Source organism: Nesoenas mayeri (assembly GCF_963082525.1).
Source record: "Nesoenas mayeri genome assembly, chromosome: 7".
NCBI classification, from domain to species: Eukaryota; Metazoa; Chordata; class Aves; order Columbiformes; family Columbidae; genus Nesoenas; species Nesoenas mayeri.
In genome coordinates this window covers 24391113-24412943 of record NC_137551.1, presented here as the reverse complement: position 1 = coordinate 24412943, position 21831 = coordinate 24391113, and the positions used below count along the sequence as shown (strand labels likewise).

General features: G+C 34.4%; 1 protein-coding gene across 1 annotated transcript in view; it reads left to right on the top strand.

Moving 5' to 3' along the window:
- Positions 1 to 21831, top strand: part of LOC308042479 (adhesion G protein-coupled receptor A3-like) — a gene marked incomplete at both ends in the record, with an annotated part of 272332 nt that overhangs the window by 126560 nt on the left and 123941 nt on the right. Inside the window, 5 exons of the mRNA XM_080347921.1 lie at positions 507 to 720; positions 12563 to 12727; positions 16102 to 16300; positions 17634 to 17783; positions 20798 to 20959. Of these exons, the coding sequence (XP_080204047.1) occupies positions 507 to 720; positions 12563 to 12727; positions 16102 to 16300; positions 17634 to 17783; positions 20798 to 20959 (890 nt within the window). The remainder of the gene's footprint in view (positions 1 to 506; positions 721 to 12562; positions 12728 to 16101; positions 16301 to 17633; positions 17784 to 20797; positions 20960 to 21831) is intronic.

The following is a 21831-nucleotide window of genomic DNA, read 5'->3' as shown; positions in this document are numbered from 1 at the left end:
AGGCATATGAGATACTTTAGGTTCTGTAGAGTGGGTAAATATTGTTCTGGAGCACAGTGGTAATTTCATCCACTGAGAATGAAGTCATCTTATATATGGTAACTGTACATATATTAAGAGCTGTATTTTTTCTTTAATTGGAAGATTTTTTTTTTCTGTAGTAAGTCATCCTGCTTTGAGTACAAGGTTGGACTGGAGCATCTCAAGAGATCCTTTCCAGCCTTACTCATGCTGTGAACTATTCCGTGAAATCTGTTTTCTGTTGATATTCTAGTAATCCTGAAATTATCTGGACTCACACCAAAAGATAAATTTGATTTCTAGAATTCACAACATGATCAGACATAAGTAGGTAGTTTTAGGGCATCTCTTTTATGTTAGTGCTTTAATGTTAAGATCTAAGAAGCTAGAATTGTATAGAGTTAGTTCAATGCACAATGTTAATATGTGGAATTCATTGTGAGGTGTTTTTTTCCTATATTTTTTTGTTTTGTTTTTCCCTGCAGCTGGGCCCCTGGAACTTCCTCTTTTTGAGCTGATCCCATCACAAAGACAGGTGGTTTTTCATGGAGACCGCTTGCCTTTTCAGTGTACTGCAACATACGTTGACAATACCACGCAAGTACATTGGTACCATGCTGGTCGCCTCATCGAAACAGATGAAGAGAGCGGCGTATTTGTGGAGGACAGCATCATTCATGACTGCTGCTTAATTACACGGTAATGTATACTCCTTGTAATAGTCAGACTTGTAGGCAAAGCGAACAGATGCAACGCTTGCAATAAGCCTCATTAAAACACTCATCAGGAGTTGTTTATTTGAAGCAATTCAATTGCATGCTTCAATCAGAACACACAGGTATAGGTTTGTCATTGGCTATGAATGGCCAGTCATATTTCTTGTGTTTAAGTACACAAATTTGAGCAACTATGGATTTGAAACAGATGAAACCAGAGTTTCATACACAATAAACCATGAAAAGAAGCTGAACTTAGAATAGCTTCATTAGCATATGAGTAACTTACATCCAAACCACAACTTCCTGACACCATGTAGAAGACTGAATTGTGATCTACTTGTGAAGAACTATCAATATTGGAACTATCCAATAAGACTGTATCCTGTATTCATTAGTTAAGTAATCTCATACTTGTTTCTTATTAAAATTTTTCTCAGCTTTCTGTGACCTTTACCACCTGTGGGCCTCTGTGTGCCTGCCTGAGAGACACAGAGATCTACAGAAACCTTTGCTGATGTGAAAAATGCAACAGGAATAAAGTAGGGCTTCTATAAAAGAAGTAACAACTAATATTTGGCAATGACCTATCATTCCAGTTTTACTTCAATGTTCCCTTTCAAATCTTATTTAATAAATTGTTCTAAATTTATGTGTTTATTTTTTGTTTTTCATCATAGAATGTGGACTTGTCACTGAAAACTGTTGAGCTGTTGCACACATACTTTTGCCCTCTGCCAGTTTCCATCACTGATCAAAAATGAGCCTGATTCTGTGTCTGTGCTCTGACTTTCTCTTTGTAGAAGACGAAGTGAAAATAGCTATGCTAATTAGCTCTGGATCATCATTAACATCTTTTCACTCAACCGGATTCTATTAATATAATTGACCTGAAATGCTTCTTGAACTATCAAATGAAAGTTATGAAGGGTGTCAAATTAATTCCTCTCCACTGGGGTTTTTGAGTTTATTGATTTTAATTTCATCTACTCACTGATTTTTGACCCCTTTGGAGTCCTATAGATGTAGAGGTGTAGATCTGACCTATTCTCACAGCTACTGGCTTTCTTCTAATACCAATGTGTATGGCTGTAGTGGATAAAGAAAAAGTCTATTAGACCAATTAGTATGGTAATGCCAAGTGCATGAGCTATTATATCACTGCTGAGTCACTTAAATTAAAGCCTGTTCTTATTTCCATGATATCAAAATTAAAAGACATGCTGTTAATCACCTATATTTTTTACCTGAATAATATCTTGCACTATATAAGCAATTGGTAGAGCATAGTTATGAGCTGAAATAAATTGTATAACAATGCTAAGATTTTCAAAATATCTGTCCTTTAAAAAACTTAGTTTAGAAGTAGCTTGGTTGAATTTTACCTTACAGTGCTTAATTTTTGCCAGACTATAAAATCAAAATCATTGTCTACCATTGCAATATTTTAACAAGGATCATTGATCTGCTACCTACCTCATTTACTGTCCCATTAAATAGGTGACCTTGTTGCTCATGTTGCAGTATGGACTGGGACTGGGTATTCAGAAGGAATGTTCTCTAAATACATCATCATATTTGTTTGTCTAAGTTATTTTGTCAAAAAGACAAAATATTTTTGGAATTAAACTCACAATCTTTAAACAGATATTTAAAAGTTTAAAAATATAACACAAATAAATGAGCTATTAGATATGTTTCATTTCATGATATAGTAGGGCATCAACACCACATCTACTGTACAGCATGGTCCTTATCCAGTCAAAAATGATAATACTCAAGCAATCATGCCTCGGCTTTGATCAAGGGACTGACTAAAATTAACTTACTGAAGGCATAAGAGACCTATGCTTTTGAAACTAGGTTCTAAAACTCATGCTGTTTTGAAGTCAAGTTTTTCAAAAATATAAATTATAGAGATGTATTGTCCCTTCATGTTGAGAAATGAGAAAACATTGGTCAGGTTATGACTGCAAAAACTCTTCTTCAGCATTTCTTAATTTTAATCCCATCAGCCCGACCATGAGTAATATAACTCCATTTATATAATTATTGCTACATATGTTAACATAATATGTAATAGCATGCTTATTATATGTTTCAATAGTATATGTCGACATGCTGGTTACTTGCTATTACACACTAATTCGTGAAAGCTCTTAAGGGTAAATCACAGTTGTAAAAGGCACTGTGAAACATCAGAAAGACTGTGCCTCCATGAGGTTATTGTATGTTAAGTACAAGATTTAGAGTAAGAAGAAAAGTATTTTAAAATAAGTTCTTACAGTGTCATGTTTTGCCTTTCTGTATCTACTCTTTACAACAAACGTCCACTCTTTGAGGCTTTCTGTGACTGCACTAAAGGACAGGCTTTGGCTTGCGCTGCTTAGTAATTTGAAGATTTCCGAAGCTGGTTTTGAACAAAAAGGTGAAGCTCTGTTCCAGGAATTGCTTGCTCAAACTTTTTTAGATGGTTATTTTATTGGGTAGTTCCAGATATTTCTAGCCGTAGATTTACAACACAAATATCATACCAAAACCTTCTGTTTTATTAACTGCCACTGTAGAAGGATAAAATATCCAAATGTGTATTTTTTATCTCCTATGATAAAGCAGAATAAACTAAAATAAATGTTTTTGTTACAATAATTAGACTAAAGTTTTAAACTGTATTCCGGCCTGTGACATTTTTGTTGGCAAAGACTATTCCTTTATAGGACATCTTGAGAAGATGTTTTCAATTCTGCTGCTAGCTCACATTTACCATTTCTTGCCAATGATAATAATATTTGATTTTTCTTCTGTTGAATTTTCAGTCATTATGCCTATGTATAAATGTCATAGTCACACAAGAAAATGTAAATGTGATGTGGAACTAATTTCCTATCATCTGCGAATGGATCTAGCTGAAATTATGACTTCTGTTTCCATGAAGACAGCTTAATTTCTTAAGCCTGGAATATTAGATTATCAGTTTGATCACAATAAGGAGAAATGAAACAATCCATATCCCTGAAGCCACATACAAGGCAGATTCTCTGCAGTGCAGCATCTTTCTGAGCTTCCCCACTGTTCCACAGAATCACAGAATGTCAGGGATTTGAAGGGACCTCAAAAGATCATCCAGTCCAATCCCCCTGCTGGAGCAGGAACACCCAGATGAGGTTACACAGGAATGTGTCCAGGTGGGTTTTGAATGTCTCCAGAGAAGGAGACTCCACAACCTCCCTGGGCAGCCTGTTCCAGTGTCTCTCACCCTCACTGTGAAGGAATTTCTTCTCAAATTTAAATGGAACCTCCTGTGTTCCAGTTTGCACCCATTGCCCCTTGTCTTACCATTGGTTGTCACCGAAATTGGTTGTTCCCTTTCAATGTTTCGAGAGACTAGCAGGACAGTTATTAGAATATTAAGCTAAAAAACAGAAAATATTTTAGTTTTAGGAACAAAGCAACTCCATAGTAGTAGAGAGACTTTAATTTTCAGGAAGTTTCTTATTTACCACATAGACTATAATGACAATTTTAAAGTCTTTTAAATTCTATTTTGTAAATACTTGTGTAGCGTGTTTAAAAGTGCTTAATGGTCAAAAGTAAATATTGAAAGAAATAGTAATGTTTGAGATAAGACAATTATGGAACTACAGGTGATCCTTTAGGTCTGACAAGGATGGGGTGATAGTAAGAAAACTTATTTTTAAATTTATACATACAATGTGTATATTCATTTCCAAAAGCTGCTTTTAGAGGTACAAGATTATGTGAAAGCTTCCATCTGTAAAAGAAATACATTAAGGAAGAGTTTCAAATCATGATCCACTTGTACTGTGATAGTGAAGAAACTGCAAGAAAAATAAAAAGGAGTGCAACCTTGTGGATTAAAAATTACTATCATAATTTTTGTGATAGGAAGGCAGTTTTGAATCTAATAACTTCTAAGTGCTTGAAATTATCAGTGCAGCTATTAGTAAAGAATTTGGAACTTGCTCGAGACAGTGTCACTAAAAGAATAAGTATAGTTTAAGAGAAGAGTATTGAGATAAATGAATATGAGTGCAAACCAATTCTAGGAGTAGACAAGTGGTATCATGACAAGTTTGAGATCCAGGCCAGGATACCATATAAGAAAGAACAAAACTTCCAGAAATTCTGGGAGAAAGGCAGAAATTCTATGCCTATTTTTTCTGGAAAGAATCCAAATGATCCCTGAACTCTCTTAACCATTTGTTGAAAGAATACATCTGGAAAAGATATGAAGCAAGTGGTATTTTTTTGGACCACTATCAGGTTAATATCAGTCTGAAAATGATGTATCACTGATGAGCATACACTGATGAGGATACACAATTGGAAGTTGAGATATATGCCAAATCATGGCAAAATTTTGGAGATTCACCATGCACAAGATATTAAAAAAAAACCAAAACAAAACAAAAACTAAGCTAGAACAGGTGCTTTTTGTTCTGCTGTCATGAGCATTTGGAGATGAGCAGCTGAGGTTCATACTGAGAAGCCCAGGGAAATCAGCAGAAATTGTTTAGTACTGATATTTTGTTGGTTCACCTAATTGACTCTGTTTGACCCTTACTTGTCGAACAGTTAGTAAAGAAATGAAGCAAAATAACCATTTAAATTGTAAATCAATGTTTCTGTATTCTTTTGAGATTATTTTAAACCCCATAGCCAATGGTCTACAGCTTCAGGCACTACAGACAGTAACGAAGTAGTAACAGATGCACCTTTCCCAGCAACATTCTATTATATCAGACTGGGAGATAATATTTGAAATTGTTGTAGAATATTATGAAATGTGCAGGCTAAGCATTTGATTATCTGATATTAAGACAATCTTCATGTGAATTAATTTTGAAGATTAATTAATCATAGGCTTTTTCTCTAAAAATCTTTCAATTATCTGAATAAAACCCAATGGTCATTTTACTGATAATCAGGGGAATAATTTAAAATATAACCTGTTAAAAAAATATATCAATACTTTGAAAAGCAAAAGCAGCAACCTTGATACCCTCTTCCATTAAAGGAATACAAATTTATACAAGAATTGTACTGTGCCATAAAAACTGTAGGCTTAATTTGAATAATTACTTGCTGAAACATGATCGAGAAATAGATATTTGCACAGAAAATATATGTGGTTATTTTGGCTGATAGAATAAAAAAAGCCCTAGAAAACTAGTAAATCAGAGCTGTAAAAAAAAATAGATGAAGTCCTTTTTGATACTGAGACCAGATTAACAAGATGCCTTGCTCTAAATTTTGACTTCTCACTTCCATTTCTGCTTACTTCCTGCAGCTATGTAGGGGTCCATCCAGCCACACCCCTGAAACTGAGTGTCAAGTTCAGTATTAGGAACAAAAGTTTGCACTTTCTCAAGGGGGAATCAGTGGAGTTTGGCTCTGACTTTTTCGGGCCAGAATGATTTTATTGTGGCCCTTCAAACAGCTGCAGCTACACAGCTGAGGAGATGCTACGCTGCAGCAGCAGTTTGGAGTGAACATCCCAGGACCGTCTCTTTTTAAATTACTTTTGCTGTCAACACCAAGCAGTAGTTTGCAACCCTATGCGTCATCTGTGATTAGCAGAGCAATTCTGACTTATGTCCAGACTGATGTACTCCTCCTACATAGTCCATCACCTTAGATACTGGTAAAGCAAACCATTTATTTAAAGCAAAACACATTAAAAATAGTAAAACACATAGCTGAATTACTTTTTACTTTTCATACTTTTTAATCTAGTCAGTGTTGAGAACATGTTGTAGGACATATTCCTTATGAACTTATGGAAATCTTTTTTACTCTAGTAGCATCCTGGAATTCCATGAAAATAGGCCCCAGCCCCTCCCCTTCTTTCACCCTACAGGATAAAAGAGGCTTATTTTTAGTTGTTTATGGTATTTTGCTTGGATGACTCCTGGCCATCACAAAATAAAGTTTACACTGTTGGAGATACACTGTATACTGAAGGAAGAATAGAGATTGTTTCTGATGTTCTTATGTAGGAATTTGCTAGGTTTTGCCTCTTTTTTCCATAAATTTCTTGCAGGTCAGCAAATAAAACAGGTCGTCATTCTAGCCCTAATATAAAATTACTCTATCCCATAAAGTATTCATTAAATAATTAATTTCTGCATTTATAACATCACCACTGACTAGAGAGAGTGGGAATTTCTGTCAAAGTAGTGTGCATTTGACAAATGATTTGAAATCGTAAAATTAATGTAGTATTGTTTTACTTTGTTTTCTTTTGTTTGTTATTTGGGGCTTTGTGGTTTTTTTGTTTAGTTGGTTTTGTTTTTTCCTGGTCCCAGTGGCATATAATCAAATAATCAATAATTTTCATAAGTATGTTAACACTTCTGAATCATCTGGGAAATATTTTACTTTAAAAGCTTTTTTGTGCAATTTTGCCTATTGAACTGATTGTCATAGTGTTATTTTTGCCTAAGAACCTCTGATAGTGTACAGATCACAAGATGTATGCTAATGAAATGAAGCTTCCTCTGGATATAACATTGCAGCATACAGACTACTTAAGGGCAGTTGAAAGGCATACAGCAGGTGTAGCACCGTTTCCCCAGAAGACTGCAGTTGGATACATTCTGCAGTCAAGCAGTTTGCCGGTAGAATAAAATTAATAGCAATACACAAATTGGAGCATCCATAAACCTTTCACCAACTGACAAAGCAGCTCAATGATAGACAACTGATTAATAAAGTACTTTAAATAAGCCATGGCCCGGGGGTTCTTTCTTCAGATAGCTTTGTAGCACTGTGCCATCATAGACCTACCAACTGTCTAGAAGGTTTCTCCAGTAAAAGTGAGCTTTGAGTGCTCTAGGGCTGCTGATACCTTTTTTTTTTTCCCCCTCTCCACTTTACATTCTCAGCTGGACTGGCATGTATTGACTGTAGGATGGTGGCAATATGAACATAGATGCGAACATCTTTATGCACACTCTTTGATGCAGTGCAGTAGCGGGTAGTCTGTCTCTACCTGACAAGCTCAATGAGAAACAGACCATACAAGAAAATGAAACTCTTGTGGTGTGTTGTAAGGCTATTTAGATTTCTGACTCCGTTTCTGAAGACTGTTTGGTTTAGTCACTCTTATTAGTATTTGTTTTCTTAATTTCAAGAAACAAATTGATGGTATGTAAAGGTAGGTCACAGGTTCTTTGACACACAGCTATAGAAAACACATCTCATTGGGCTAATGTTTACATAACAAGTGGATAGGCTGTGACAACGTTTTTGAACATTTGTATTTCAGTCAAAGTAATTTGGGCAATACAAACGAAAATAAAGCAAGATGGTTTACTGACTGACATACGGGTCTCTTCTCCCATTTTGTCAGTAAGTGTTTGTTTGTTTGTTTGGTTGGTTTTTTTGGGGGGTGTGTTTTGTTGTTGTTGTTTTTACTTCCTGTCGATATATTATCATTAAAATTAGGTGCTTTCCATTGGCACCTCTAAAGACAAATCGAACTGTTGTCATTGTCCTACCATAGTGACGTGAACAAATTAACTCATAGATAAATTAGAGTAAAAGTTTCTTGAGTAGCTATGGGATGGCATTAAATGGTAAGTTATGCACTTTTTTTTTTCCAATCAGAAGAAACAGAAAATCATGGGTACTGAATTTCCTGTGTGTGTGACAAATTGATTACACCAGAAATTATTTGCTGCACATCTACCATAAAATGAGTACTAACTTTAATCTTTAATCTTCCTTTTATTTTGCTGTTGCCTGGACAGAATCTTTTTTTAAAGGCCATCAGCCTTCTAAAGCTGTTTCTTTCATGGGTAAATAAGTAATTTTGTCAGAGAGATCAGATTAGCAATTTAAGTTCAGTTAAAGTGCCTAAATTTACACATTCTCTCTTCATTTTCCATGTTTTAACCTTACATCCCCTGTGAATGTCTGCAGTCTAAGCATCAGTGTACTCTAGAGACCAACGCTCATTTTAAAAATTCTATGTTAGTATTAATAATTTAAGGCGGCATGGGTTGGAGCCAGGTGATGCAGGCCTTCTGCCTGAGCCATAAAAAAATGTTTCTATTTATCTGTCTGAAGAATAATATTAGGAAACCTAAATGTTATCTCTGAGTAATTAATTTTTATTTTTCTCCAGGAAGACCAGTTGGTTCTTCCCAGGTCTTGCAGGAACTCAAGTCAGACTTGTAGAAAGCCAATCAAAATATGGTGTTAAAGTCTCCTCTTTGTTTGTTACTCTGTTTCCTGACATGCAAATGACTGCTGGGGCATACAGTAAGTGCACTAAGGTATTGCTTCAGAACATGGTTGAGTAACTTTGCATAATGAGACCTACTTCTGATTGTCTAATTAGTTATGCGTAGCTGTAGCAATGCAAAACTATGCCTCAAATAGAAATCTATTGTCACAGGTTTCTTGATTACATCAGTATGGCTTCTGCCTGCATTATGGTTTCTTGCTTTGTAATGACGAATGCAATGGGCTTCTACTGAATATTATAACAACTCTTTAATGCAGTTGCATCAGCTGCATATTTTTATTAATTTTTAAATATGCCAGTCATCATGTTTGAAAAAGAAGTCCTGTCATACGTGAAATTTCCAAGTACAAACAACAAACGTATATTCTCTTTCTTCCTTTCAATATTTTTGTTGAGATGGCCACTATAATTTCAAAAGAAAACTTGAGAAAATCTTGCTAGTCATCCTTTTGCTCTCATCAGTCAGCAATCTTCTTATTCAGTTTGCCTTGATACCATCTCGTGAATGTCTGACTTGTCTTGATAGGTCAAAAATTTCCACAAAAGCCGCAACTATCTGAGGAGTGGGATATGATTGATAATGTAGAGGGAGTAGGAGCTCTGACTCATACTCCATCCTTAGGAAAGCTGCATAGTAGAGGCAAGATCATTTCATTTGTGGCCTGACGTTCTTTGGCTTCTGTGAGATAGGATAATAAAGAAAATTATGCAGCCAAATGTGCCATCTTCTCTTAATTCTGTTGTCCTTTTGTCAAGCTCCTAAACCAGAGAGTCCTGCCACGTTCTCAGGTCACAGGAGAGTTCTTGCCTTTTATCAAGACTTGTTGCCATGGCTGAAAGAGATGAAGAATGCTTTTCTATGGACAGTAAGGAAAACAATGGAACTTTTGGGCATGCTCAAGTAATAGTGCCAAGGCTTAAAATGTGTAACTGACCTACAAGAAAACTTTATAAAGGGGTTTAAAATTCTCTACAGGTCCACTCTTTCCTTTTGGAAAGAACCATGAAGTCGCCAAGGATTACTGGTAGAGAAAATGTTAAAGGATCAAGTTGACTGCTCTTTCTGAGAATTGGAAGACTTTTTATTTTGTTTTAATACAGTCCCCTAAATTCTCCAGGGGTATAAGATCAATTTATCATTTGTCATATCCAGATGGTAAGTAAATGAACAGTTTCACCATTGGGCTTGCTATCCAAAATATCCCTAGAGGAATATAAATGAATGCATCATTTACTGTGGCCAGATGGCAATTCAGAAGACAATTCCATGTTCTAGTCATTATACAGCTTCTTCTATGTTGCGTAAACCTATTCTGGCTTATTTTGGTTCGCTATCTGAAAAAAGGGCCATAAAAGAATAAAAGTGTGAATGTGAGGATTTGTTCATCCTTTTAGAGAACTTGAACAAGTGTTCAAGTATTGAGTTTCTACAAGAAGCAACAATGATGTATCAGTAAATATTTTTCTGTGAAACTGGGAAACTTCATCTAATGACAGGAGGTCTGTTTAGTGGCAGATAAATTTACAATGGAACACATTTCAGCAATTTAAATAAATGGAAAATGTACCCTTTTTCTTCATATTTATTTATCTTCATATTGATTACCTCTAAACTGATAATATGTTCAAGTATTGCATTTACCTAAAATTACCGTGGTTCCCAGTTTTATTAAATATGTAGGTGTAACAATTATTACAGACATTTGATATGGAATATATCAAAAAATCAGCACATCTATCATACATTCTATTCACTTGGGAAGTCTCCGAATCTTGGTGCCTGTTATTTCTGTGAAAATTTTTGTAAGCTCTAGGAATATATGATTTCTCAGTTGTTTGTAAAGATGATGTGACATTTTTGTGACATATGAAACAGAAGATTTAATTTTTTAAAAAATTATCGATTGGCTAATTTCACTTAAGTAATTGAATCTGAATGTAAGATGTATTAAGAGTTAGCTAAGAGGCTGCTGTTATTGGGATTTCTCATCTGAGACTTCTTAAGAGAACAACTGCTTTTTTTGACATAAAAATCTTCTGATACTCTGTGCGCAAATGGCCAGTAATGCTTTTTGTGTGTTTTCTGCAACAAAAACATGTTACAATTTGTTGAAAAAAGAAATAGGGGGTTCCACAGTACTTGGAGCTCAAAACAGTGAATAATAGGAACAGTGTGAGATTTTTGAAGCTACTATTTAATGATAAATTTGACTGAGTATCTGGAGAACTGCACACAAATTCTGAAACAATTTAACTTGAATCAAAGGCTATTTACCATGTTTGCTTGTTTTCTGGGGATGAAGATAACAGGTCTGTAGTAAGTACTTGAAAAAAACACATTTAATTGTATGCATATTTCAAAGGTAAGATTACATATGCAGCTGTCTAATCACTTCCTCCTTGATTGTGGTTCTACTTTCATGTGTATCAGAAGTAGTCTATATACAAGAAGATTGGATTCGATCCTTTCTTGCAGCCAAGTTAATAAAAGTGACATTTTTAGAGAAGTTTAAAAGAGCAAAAATTAAAAATAAATTCTAATTATTCTCTGTATATCTTTCAGAATGTCAGGCAGGCTCTTTAAAAAAGTGCCAAAGGCCACAGTAGAATTTTTTTTAATATTTTGTTTTAAATACAGATTTGAAATTAATGTAATAACTTCTAAATTCTATGCTTCTCTTTTTATAATGTATGTTCTCCCCCTTTCTGACTGTACTCCATTTCTTCCCACATTTCTAATTGCCTAAAACACAAGGCATATTCAAAGATAAGCCATTTGCATAAAGCAAAGTAAATATTTCAGATAATTACCACATTTTTCCTCTCCCAACTACTTTCAAAAGCTGTACTTCCTTTAAAACTGTAGTAAATTTTAACAGAATTGTAGTAAATTGTAACAGTAGCCACAAAGTGTCTTTATATTTAACTTGTCTAACACTCATTATAAAAAGTTAATGCAACTTTGATTCATTGCTGTTAATAATTACATTTCATATTTGGTGGGGGGCAGTGTGAAAGAAGTTCATAAGTAGTAAAGTACTGACAGAAATATCAGTATTTGCCTCATCTCATTTTTTATTGGTCAGGAAAATTATCTGCAGCTTCCAAAGTCAGGGGCTATTTTCAAAAACTTTTCCTGTGCCACCACAGGAGCAGCAGATTCTGCTGTTGAAATACCATAGTAGCTGAAATTGCTGTGAATTGGTTGCATTGTCAATTTGAAATGCATTTCTGACTTTTAAGTGCATGTTTATGAAAGAACAACAACAAACTCCCTCCAAATTATAATATTTGGTACAAAACTGTTATACTTGTGTGACGATTGGTGATTTGAGTTATGGCCTGTCATGATCTGAGTGGTCAGTCCAAGTTACTGCTGCTAAAATCTTAATACACATCACTCGCATATTGTCTGTTCCTATAACATGAAGTAAAAGCTGGTTTTATATTTTCATATACAATCTCTGAAGATATGTTAATGAGATAAAACCAGTGACTCAATCTCTATATAATTAAGTATATACAATAATTAATATTTTATTTTTTGTAGTGAACTTATCCTGTCCAGCATTGACATTGATGCAACTGGAAATTGGGAGTGTCTAGTCAACAATTCCTATGGAAATAGCACCAAACAAGTAGAAATTGTGGTACTTGAAACGGCTGCACCCTACTGCCCTGCAGAAAGAGTTATTAACAACAAGGGAGATTTCAGGTATGATTTTGAGGTTTTGGAGTGTGTTTCATATATTAATGTAAATCCAGATCATATTCATGCTTACATGATACTTCAGTGTCAGTTATGAAGATGTCACTTATTTTACTTGTCACTTTTATGTAATGTATTTGGAAGGAGGAGCACTGCATGATTTTTGTGGGAAATGGCAGCTAATGCTTCAAAAGCAGCAGTGGTTTGTGAAAGTCAAGAGAATCTTTCTTCTGAGTCCTCAGTGTGAGATTATGGAAAAATTTAAAATATGCAGGCTCTTTACAGCTAAATGAGAGAGGGTTCAAAATTGTTCTTAGTCTTTTCTAAATTGCAGAATATGATAATACTGCATTAAAGCATTAGAAGATTAAATCTTCAGTATTTTCTAATCTGTACCAGTTCTGCTGGTTTGTTCAGCTGAGATTAGAGGAAACAGTTGACATAAAACTGTTAGTAAAGTATTTCACTGAAGAGAATCAAAATGGTAAGTAAAACTACTTAGCAAAACAAATATATCATTTGAGGTAAGCTTAAGGATACACACAGTTCCACCAATATATCCCACGATTGGAAAACACATCTGACCTGCTATCTGAATCTTAGTGTCTGCACAATTTTGTTGACTATGTGTAATTTTTGTTTCACCTTTACTTTTACCTGCATATGCTGACAAGTTTTTAAAATTTTAATCCTCATAAACTGAAGAAAAATTAAAGGATTCTGTGGAATTTGGTTTTGTTTTCAGTTAGCTCTAAAATACTTCAGTGATGTGCATAAAGCTCAAACAAAATAGAATTACCTGCTTGACAATAACACTGATGTATGATGGCATTCCCATTGAGAAATCAAGAAGGTAATTTGTTACCAAGTGAATTATAATAAGAATTCAGCTTGAATAGTTAACAAAAGGAAGAGCAGGTGACAGATGGAGCTTCTCTTAAATGCCAGAACTTTTTTCAAGTACTTCTGACCTGAAAGCCTCTCTTCATTTTTAAGTTAAAAACTTTTTCAAAGGCCTTTTACTACTATTTCTTGTGTTTGAATAAAAATAAAGGATAGAATTAAAAAGTGGAGAAACCAACTGACATAATCTGTTTTCTCTTTGCTACAAAGCTATTTTATTATGTGTTAAACTCAGTTCTAGAGTATACCACATTTGCTGAACTTATATACCTATTTCTCCATATATATGGATTCAAATCCATTACAGATCTTTGAGAATCTTAGCTATAGATTTTTTTTTTCCATCACAAAAACTGCCAGTGTGGTTTTTCATAGTTATGTGCTTCAATGTATTTTAATTAGATCTTTTAAAATATATGTACTTCCTATCAGGTGACACATACTGAATCTTTCAGATGACAATTTTATAAAGTTGATGCTCTTGCCATAAAATGACATAATTTTCTTCATAAATAAATATATATAAATTCTGCAGACTGCACAAACTAAGACTGGGGACATTTCTGTCATTTTATAGAATTCAAAAGAACAGGAGTGCATATTTCTCTCCCTATTGATCATCTTTCTAGAAATCCATATAAATTTATTTTTAAAATGTATATCAAAAGGATGCTGAGTCCATAGGTTCTTTTGACACTTGAGAGAATGAATTTAAAATTATAGAGAATTTATCAGGCTCAAACTCAGCATTAGCACTTGAAATTGTTCCAAAGGTTTAGCCTCAGAGATACAGCTATCACGCCAGTAATTTTTCTTACAAAGGTCTTTGAAGTTTTGCTGGCATAGAAAGTATGTAAGCAGAAAGACCTGAAGCACAAAAGCAAAAGCTAAAAAGAACATTTCTTTTATTGGACCAAAAAAGGAAAAACGCATCAGCCGGTAGGGAAGTGTGGTTCTTTCAGTTGACCAGCCTAGGTGGTATTTATAATTGCACAACTGCAGTAAGAATTGGGCACTGTGAGTCAGAACGAACTGGCCTTACGTACTAAGAGTTTTTCTCTATGATGGTCATATTGTGCTCATTTTTTTGTTTTCAGCTCTCTGTAAGTTTATGCTGAAATGCTAATGATAATGTTGTTATGTCCTGTCATTCCTATTCATAAAGGCCAGATTCTGCTACCTGTGCTAATAACAGTTTCAGAATTACCTCTTTAGTTTTACTTTTGAAGTAACTTGCTAGTTGCTGCTTAGTGTGGCCCAATTGCATTAATGTGAATGTTTTAGTAAAAATATTATTTCAGCCCAGAGGCAAAAGCAAAATATACTACTGTACATATTTTGATTTTTTTGTGAAGATTCTTTCATGGGTTGTTCTTCATCAACTGTTTTTGCATCACAAAATGAATTATTCCAGTGAGAGTTGATTATGACACATAAAAATATTTTTCTTCTTGCCTTTTATTTTTCTGAAATGAGGAAAAGTTGCATATCCCCAAACCTGTCAGTATATTATGTAACAGTGTCAAAATGGACCTGCACTGTATAACCAAGAGGGTCTAATACATATGTTTGAGCAAAAGGTGATTGTTCAGGAGTGACTTCACTGATACTTTCTGTGATTGGTTGAGTTCAATCATTACATCAGTGCAATTAAAGTAGGAACCATATCCTTTCCAGATATGCTGTCTTGCTGATAATATGCTTCTGGTTTTGTTTGATTTCTCTCAATTACCTTATCCTGCTATGCCCATACTAGACTGGAAATGACAATGGATTTTGTATCTAAAGAAGTAAATCCCAGTTGTGCCATTCTAGAGAATACAGCAGATATACAAAAACCCAATGTTGTTTAGTAGACCCATAAGCTAAATAGAAGAATTATGTTTGCTCTTGATTTATACTTTGTTTTCAAAGGCTGTTTTGGAACCACACTACATAAGTCATGTAAACCTGAATAGTTAATTTTTGAGGGCTAGATCCTTCCTCCTCTGTGAGACATAATCTTTTCTGAATCCTGTTTATTGGTTTCTGGTACATACAGGGATTTCTGCTTTGCAAGGCTTTGTGGCAGCAAGGGTTTTGTAGTGTTGGGTGGAAATGCAAAGCAAGCATTGTCAGGTACATTTTGAGTGTTTACCTTTTACAGCATTTAGTACGAGGGGTCTGGGTTTTTTTGCTTTTTGGACTTACTGCTCTGCTTTCTGTAGTCTGCAAAGGTGAATGTAGGCAACATTCCATCCATATTTTTTTCCTTAACGTCACACATATTCCTGGATTTAATGCAGAATTAATGTGTGACCAGCCAGACTCAAAACTGTGTAATTTTGACGTTTTCTAAGGAAGCAGAGCAATTCATTATAGAACATTAATTTTAAACAGCCTTTTTCTCATATATTCTGTCTAATGTTGCTATATTGTAAGTTATCTTTAAATAAGGAGTTTCACATTGTCATTTTTTATTATCATGTTGTTCATAGGTGGCCCAAAACTTTGGCTGGGATAACTGCTTACCATCCCTGTCTCCAGTATTCATTTAACTCCATTGCCTTTCACAATGGCGCAGAAGAGTCTAAGGCGTGGCGTAAATGTAATAGAACTGGCCATTGGGATGAAGAAAACTATTCTGAATGTCCTTATTCACAAGAAGTGACTCAAGTTCTTCATGCTTTTAGTCAGGTAACATTTTGAAATCCAGGGCTTCACTTCTCTGGTACTGATTTTATTGAATAGCTTGCAAGGAATGTCTGTTCAGGCACAAGGCTGGGATAGCTGGACTTTTAACAAAATGTTTTACCTGAAAGACAGTCTGGTAATTGAAGTTGTAGGGAAAAGTATACAATATTCATTGCCCTTTTTTCTTTTTTTTCCTCTGGATGCCTGGAGTCTAGATGACCATTAGTAATGCTGGCAGGGTCATCAGTGCTTCAGTTCAGTTCCTACTTTGTCTTCCCCTCATGCATTTTTACAAGAAAGATTTTAATTTTGCTCAAAGGCCTATATCGGAGTTCTGTCAGCTGAAGTACCTTTCCTCATTGCCGTTGTTCATAATATATTTCAAACAGATGCAGAAATAAATCCTAATTTAGAATGCCTTTTCGATGTCTTCCAAAAAAGCAGTATTTAAATAGTTTCTTATGGATAAGTAAAAGAGAGAACAGGACCAAAAAGTAACTGCATAGAAAGTAATTAGAAGAAAAGGCCTAACAAGGAACAGCATGGAGGATGGCACAGATTTGTAACTGTCATATTAACTTTTACAGCTTTCAGTTTCCTTGATCATTTCTTCCCAATCAGTAGTGCTAGGTAACATCAAAAGAAGTTTGTTTTCAAATGTGTTTGTATTTAAATAAGAATAATCATTATGTGAAGAGAGACAATGTGATTATAGGATAATAAAATAATTAGGAAGGTCTCTAAAATCCAGTCCATTCTCCTGTAATCAATGAGGTTATGCCAGGTTTGTTCGGGCTTTAACCAGTCAGGTCTTTAATACCTCAGAGGATGGAGGCTGCACAACCTCTGTGGGGGTAACCTGTTCAAATGCCTGACTGTCCTCAAGGCAGAAAGTATTTTCTTCCTAACTGGTCTGAACTTCTCTTGTTTCAACTTACTACCTTTGTCCCTAATTCTTCCACCATGTACCACTGTGTATATGAACCCTCACTGATACTGTTGTCATGACAATACAGGCAAGGCAAGGTTAGTAGCTTAGTTAGTAGCTCATACTCTGTTATGAGGCCAGTTAGTTACAGTCTAGAAAAAGCAGACCAAAATCTGTTTTGTTGGCCTTTTGTGGTGGTGTCTTCAGATAATAGCAATGAAATTTAAAACCTAATGCTGAAGTTAGATACATTCATATGCCCCTGAAGTTTATGCCCGTGGTACTACTAATGCATATAAATCCATGTGAAATTATAGCAAGCATTATACAAATCTATGTGATCTCTGGTTTTAAAGGAGAACAAAAGTAGCTGATTTATTACACCTAGCAATTCTGGTCTATTTTCAGATGCACATCAATTTGACAACTGTGCTTGAATTTTCCCGCCAGCTGACAGCTTACACAAGAGGTGCTTCCCACTTTGCGGATAAAATGGATGTAATATATTTGGCTTACATAATGGAAAAGTTAATTGTCTTCGTGGATGAATTTCAAGATGTAAGATATTTTCTCTATGCTGGAAAAAAAAAGTATCACTTAGAAGTGAAGTCTTCACATATGGCCCTGTTCTCAGTGTATGCAGGCACACGCTGAAGAGTAGCTTCTAAAATTGATTGCTGATATTCTGATTGCAAGTCTTCCGCATATACTGTGTTATGTTTCTTCATGTCAAAAAGGACAGCTAAGCCATCTCATCTGACAAAGGCTTAGGAATAAAAATTGTTTTTCAATATGCCACTTCTTTAGTTTTCTTTTTCATTCTAATTTCTGCAATGTCTAACATATTAGGATGAACTCAAGGTGCCTCTCCATCTGGCCACTGGAGTTAACACATGCTTCATTTTCTCCATTTTGTCATGAGGTTTTCACTGAGTTTTGAAAGCATGTATCACTTAATGTGAAGATGTGTCCTTAAGTGCAACTTCCTACAAAAACTTCTAGTGTAAAGCATGGCATTTTTACAGGGCAGAGAGTTATACAAACCCTATGGAAAAACAGCAATGTTCATCATAGCTTTTACAGTTAATTTGCAGAGTAACTGCTTGTGTAAAGATTTCAAAACCTGTAATTTTTTGTACACATGATAGCTATAGTTAAAACATTTGTTTTTGTTTGGTTTGGCAATGTACATTCCATTCTGGCTCTGGGGATTGTAACAGTTAACATTTAAGTGCCAATTTGAGAAAGCCTCCGATTTCATCATTTTATGCCAGACATAAAATGTATTATTAAGTATTCTCCAAGAATCATGTTTCAAAGCTTCAACTGTATTTCAACTCGCAATCCTGATAAGATCTTACAGCTTTCTGACAAAGCAAAAATTTACCATCCAAAAGAAACATTTGGATTTACCATTAAGTCTCTGTTTTCCTAGCAGCTGATGTAGTATACGTTAAAACTGAGCGCCATCTCTAATCTTTTAACTGAATTCTTTCGCTTTTCAAAAAGTCTTCAGTTTGTGGTTTTGGGTAGCGAAACCTATCTGTCTCCACCATTTATCTCTACATCTCTTATTTCACAATCTCTTATTATTTTCATAATGTAGAACGTTTCTCCTAATTCATCTTCATTTCCCTCTTCTACTTTGAACTTTACACTTTTTCCTCTCTAGTTCACTAAGTTCCTCTTTATTAATACCCAGTTCCTCTCTACTAATACCTATTTTGTAACTATGATTCTCAAGGTACGAAAACACCTGTGAAGTTAAAGTGTCAGTAATTTCACACATGAGGCTGCATGCATGTAGTTATAAATGGGACCGAACTTCATGTAATACAAGGCAACATAAGAACAAAGGTATATTATTTTGGAATTGACTAGCAGCTGAAGCTACAGTTATATAAACCTACTAGAAATTAATGAAAATACATACAGAGGTTTTCTGTGATTTATCAAAATAATATAATAACTGTTTTAGCTGAACTAGGACAGTTTTTGTACATCCTCTCTGGGGAGTGCCTCTCCCAGTCAGCACAGGATTATTCATTTTTATATGACTTAGTGGTACTTTGTCCCATCTGGTGGTTCACCTGTCAAACAAAAGAGCTACAACACCTGCATTTGGGACATATTTGCAATATACTACAAATTTTTGCCAGGAAGATATACATGTATTAGCCCAATTTTTAGTATTTTTCAATGCCATGCCTTTACTCTTCATTAATGCATTTAATTAGGATATAAATTACTTCCTCCTCTTATTTCTCTCCTTTTGTATATTTATAGACTGTTGTTATGCCCTCAGTACGTTACTGCTTCGCTGATTGGTGTATGCTTTAATCATTTCTCATAAGTCACTCCAGTCTCTTAATGTGTTTTATTATTATTCATTGTATCAATAGCTCTGTTTGTCACACTGTCAAAAGCTATCTAGAATTATCTAGTATTTATGTTCTCAAAAACAGGTTAAATATTTCAGGAGCAGTCACATAAAATTTCACACATAGTCTCAGTATTTCCATATCCCTTGCAATGCATGTGAAATTTATGTACTTTCTATTGAAAATGCAGAACTTCATAACGGCAGTCATTCCTTAAACCTTTTTCACCATTGCTATGTTTTGTTTTTTCTTTCCACTGATTTATCTGTGTATTTCCCTTATTTTTCTGTTTCTGTTAGTTTGACTTTTCTCTAGCTATATTTCAGTCATTTTTTCTCTTCTATATACATTTCATTCAGGTTTAGTTGTGACAACCTTGTATATCTTTGGCATATCTTTGACTTCAAAAATAATGACAATGTTAATTTTGAAATCTCACTCAAGTTTTAGAATTTTAAAAGTAAATATTTTCATTTAAATTTGAAATAATCACAAAAATATTAATAGGAATGGTTATTATTTTTAAATGTAACATACTAATAAAAATTCAAAACACATACTGATACTTACCAAAATCTGTAAAATGTCATCTGGCAAAACAAAGATTTATCACTTTGAGTTAGCCACAAGAGTGAATTAAAACGTCCAAAGCTCCAAGTCCACACTTTCTGTATAGCAAATGAGATGATATAGGTTTGTGTCAGCACCTGAGTTATACCTCAAATTTTCCCCACTATGACTGTAACAAAAATGTCTTTCAAATATACTTTCCCTCTTTTTTCTTTTTTCATTTTTTTTCCCCCTCAAAGGTGTTTTGATTGAACATGAACATGGTCAATTTCAATTAGTTTAAGAAAGAGGGTGATAATTCTGGGATTCCATTTATCACCCAATTAGGGACTCAATTTTTGTGGTGTATCTTGAGGATAAACTATAAAATTGTAAATAAAATTTTTTTCCTTGAAGTCAGTTGCACTGTTCTTTTCATAGTCTTTATTTTTCAGTCCATTTAACTTTCATGATAGAATCAAAACTGTCTTTGAATGATGATTACTAAGAGACATAAGGTGCCTGCTTTCAGTTGTACTCTTGTGTACTCTTTTCCTGTCTTTGAAAGTTTTCCAGACAATACCTTTTTGAGTTTTTGTTGTTTTTTTGGTTTTTTTTGTTTTTTTTTGTTTTTTTTTCCAGGTTGGGGATGCTCTTATTGAAATTGCCAGTAATATGATGTTGGTCGATGACCATGTGTTGTGGATGGCTCAAAAGGAAGACAAAGCTTGCACCAGGATTGTACGATGTGTGGAGCACATTGCGAGTCAAATACTGACCAGCAATATTCAAGTTATATCAAAGGTATTTAATAAAATTACAAAACTTTTTGTTATCAGAATTTATTTTTAAAATGTCATTTTTCTTCACAATTTTTACAAGCAACTACTATACAGAGGAGCAAGATTGAGTAAGCCAGATACACAGCACAGTTGATTTACGTAGAAATACTTGGATTCTGTGGGGTTTTATGTGTGGTTTTTTTTCTTTTTTTTTTTTTTTCTTCTTCTCTTGGATTTTATTTGGAATACAAACCCTTTTTTTAGTATCACTTGTAGTATTAAAAAGTGTTTTTTTCTTGACTTTGATTTATTGTATATATTCTTACAATAGGCTGTTCACAGCACTATTTTTCTAGTGTTCTTACCATTTCCTTAGTTTCTATTGTTCTTGTCATTATAGCATATGGGTTTATTCTGAAAGGTTTAACTTGACTGAGTGAAATTTTTGATAAGAGAAAAGACAAGCTCCCTTGTTGGCGGAAGACTTTTTGCCTTTCAGAGAAGATTCTAGACAATACTTCCTTAAAGCATTTAGAAAATTATCAAAAAAGGTATATCTTGTGATAAAGATGACTAATTTGTGGTTAGTTTTAGATTTTTAGAAGCCAAGCTGCGGCAGTATGAAAAAAATGTTCTTATTCCTTGATATCCACCTACATCAATATGTCATTTAGATAGTGAGGTGTTGTCATTTGGATACTGAGAAACTGTCTTTTTGCGAGTTTCAATATCTAAATAGCAGAAATGTATCTAAATCAGAAGCTTGAAACTTATCCTTTTAGAATTTTAGATAAACATTTTCACATAATCACAGAATAGTTTGGATTGGAAGGCCATAAAATGCTCTCCCCAGAGTCTTTTCCTCCCCAGGCTGAATTTTAACGCCTTATCACT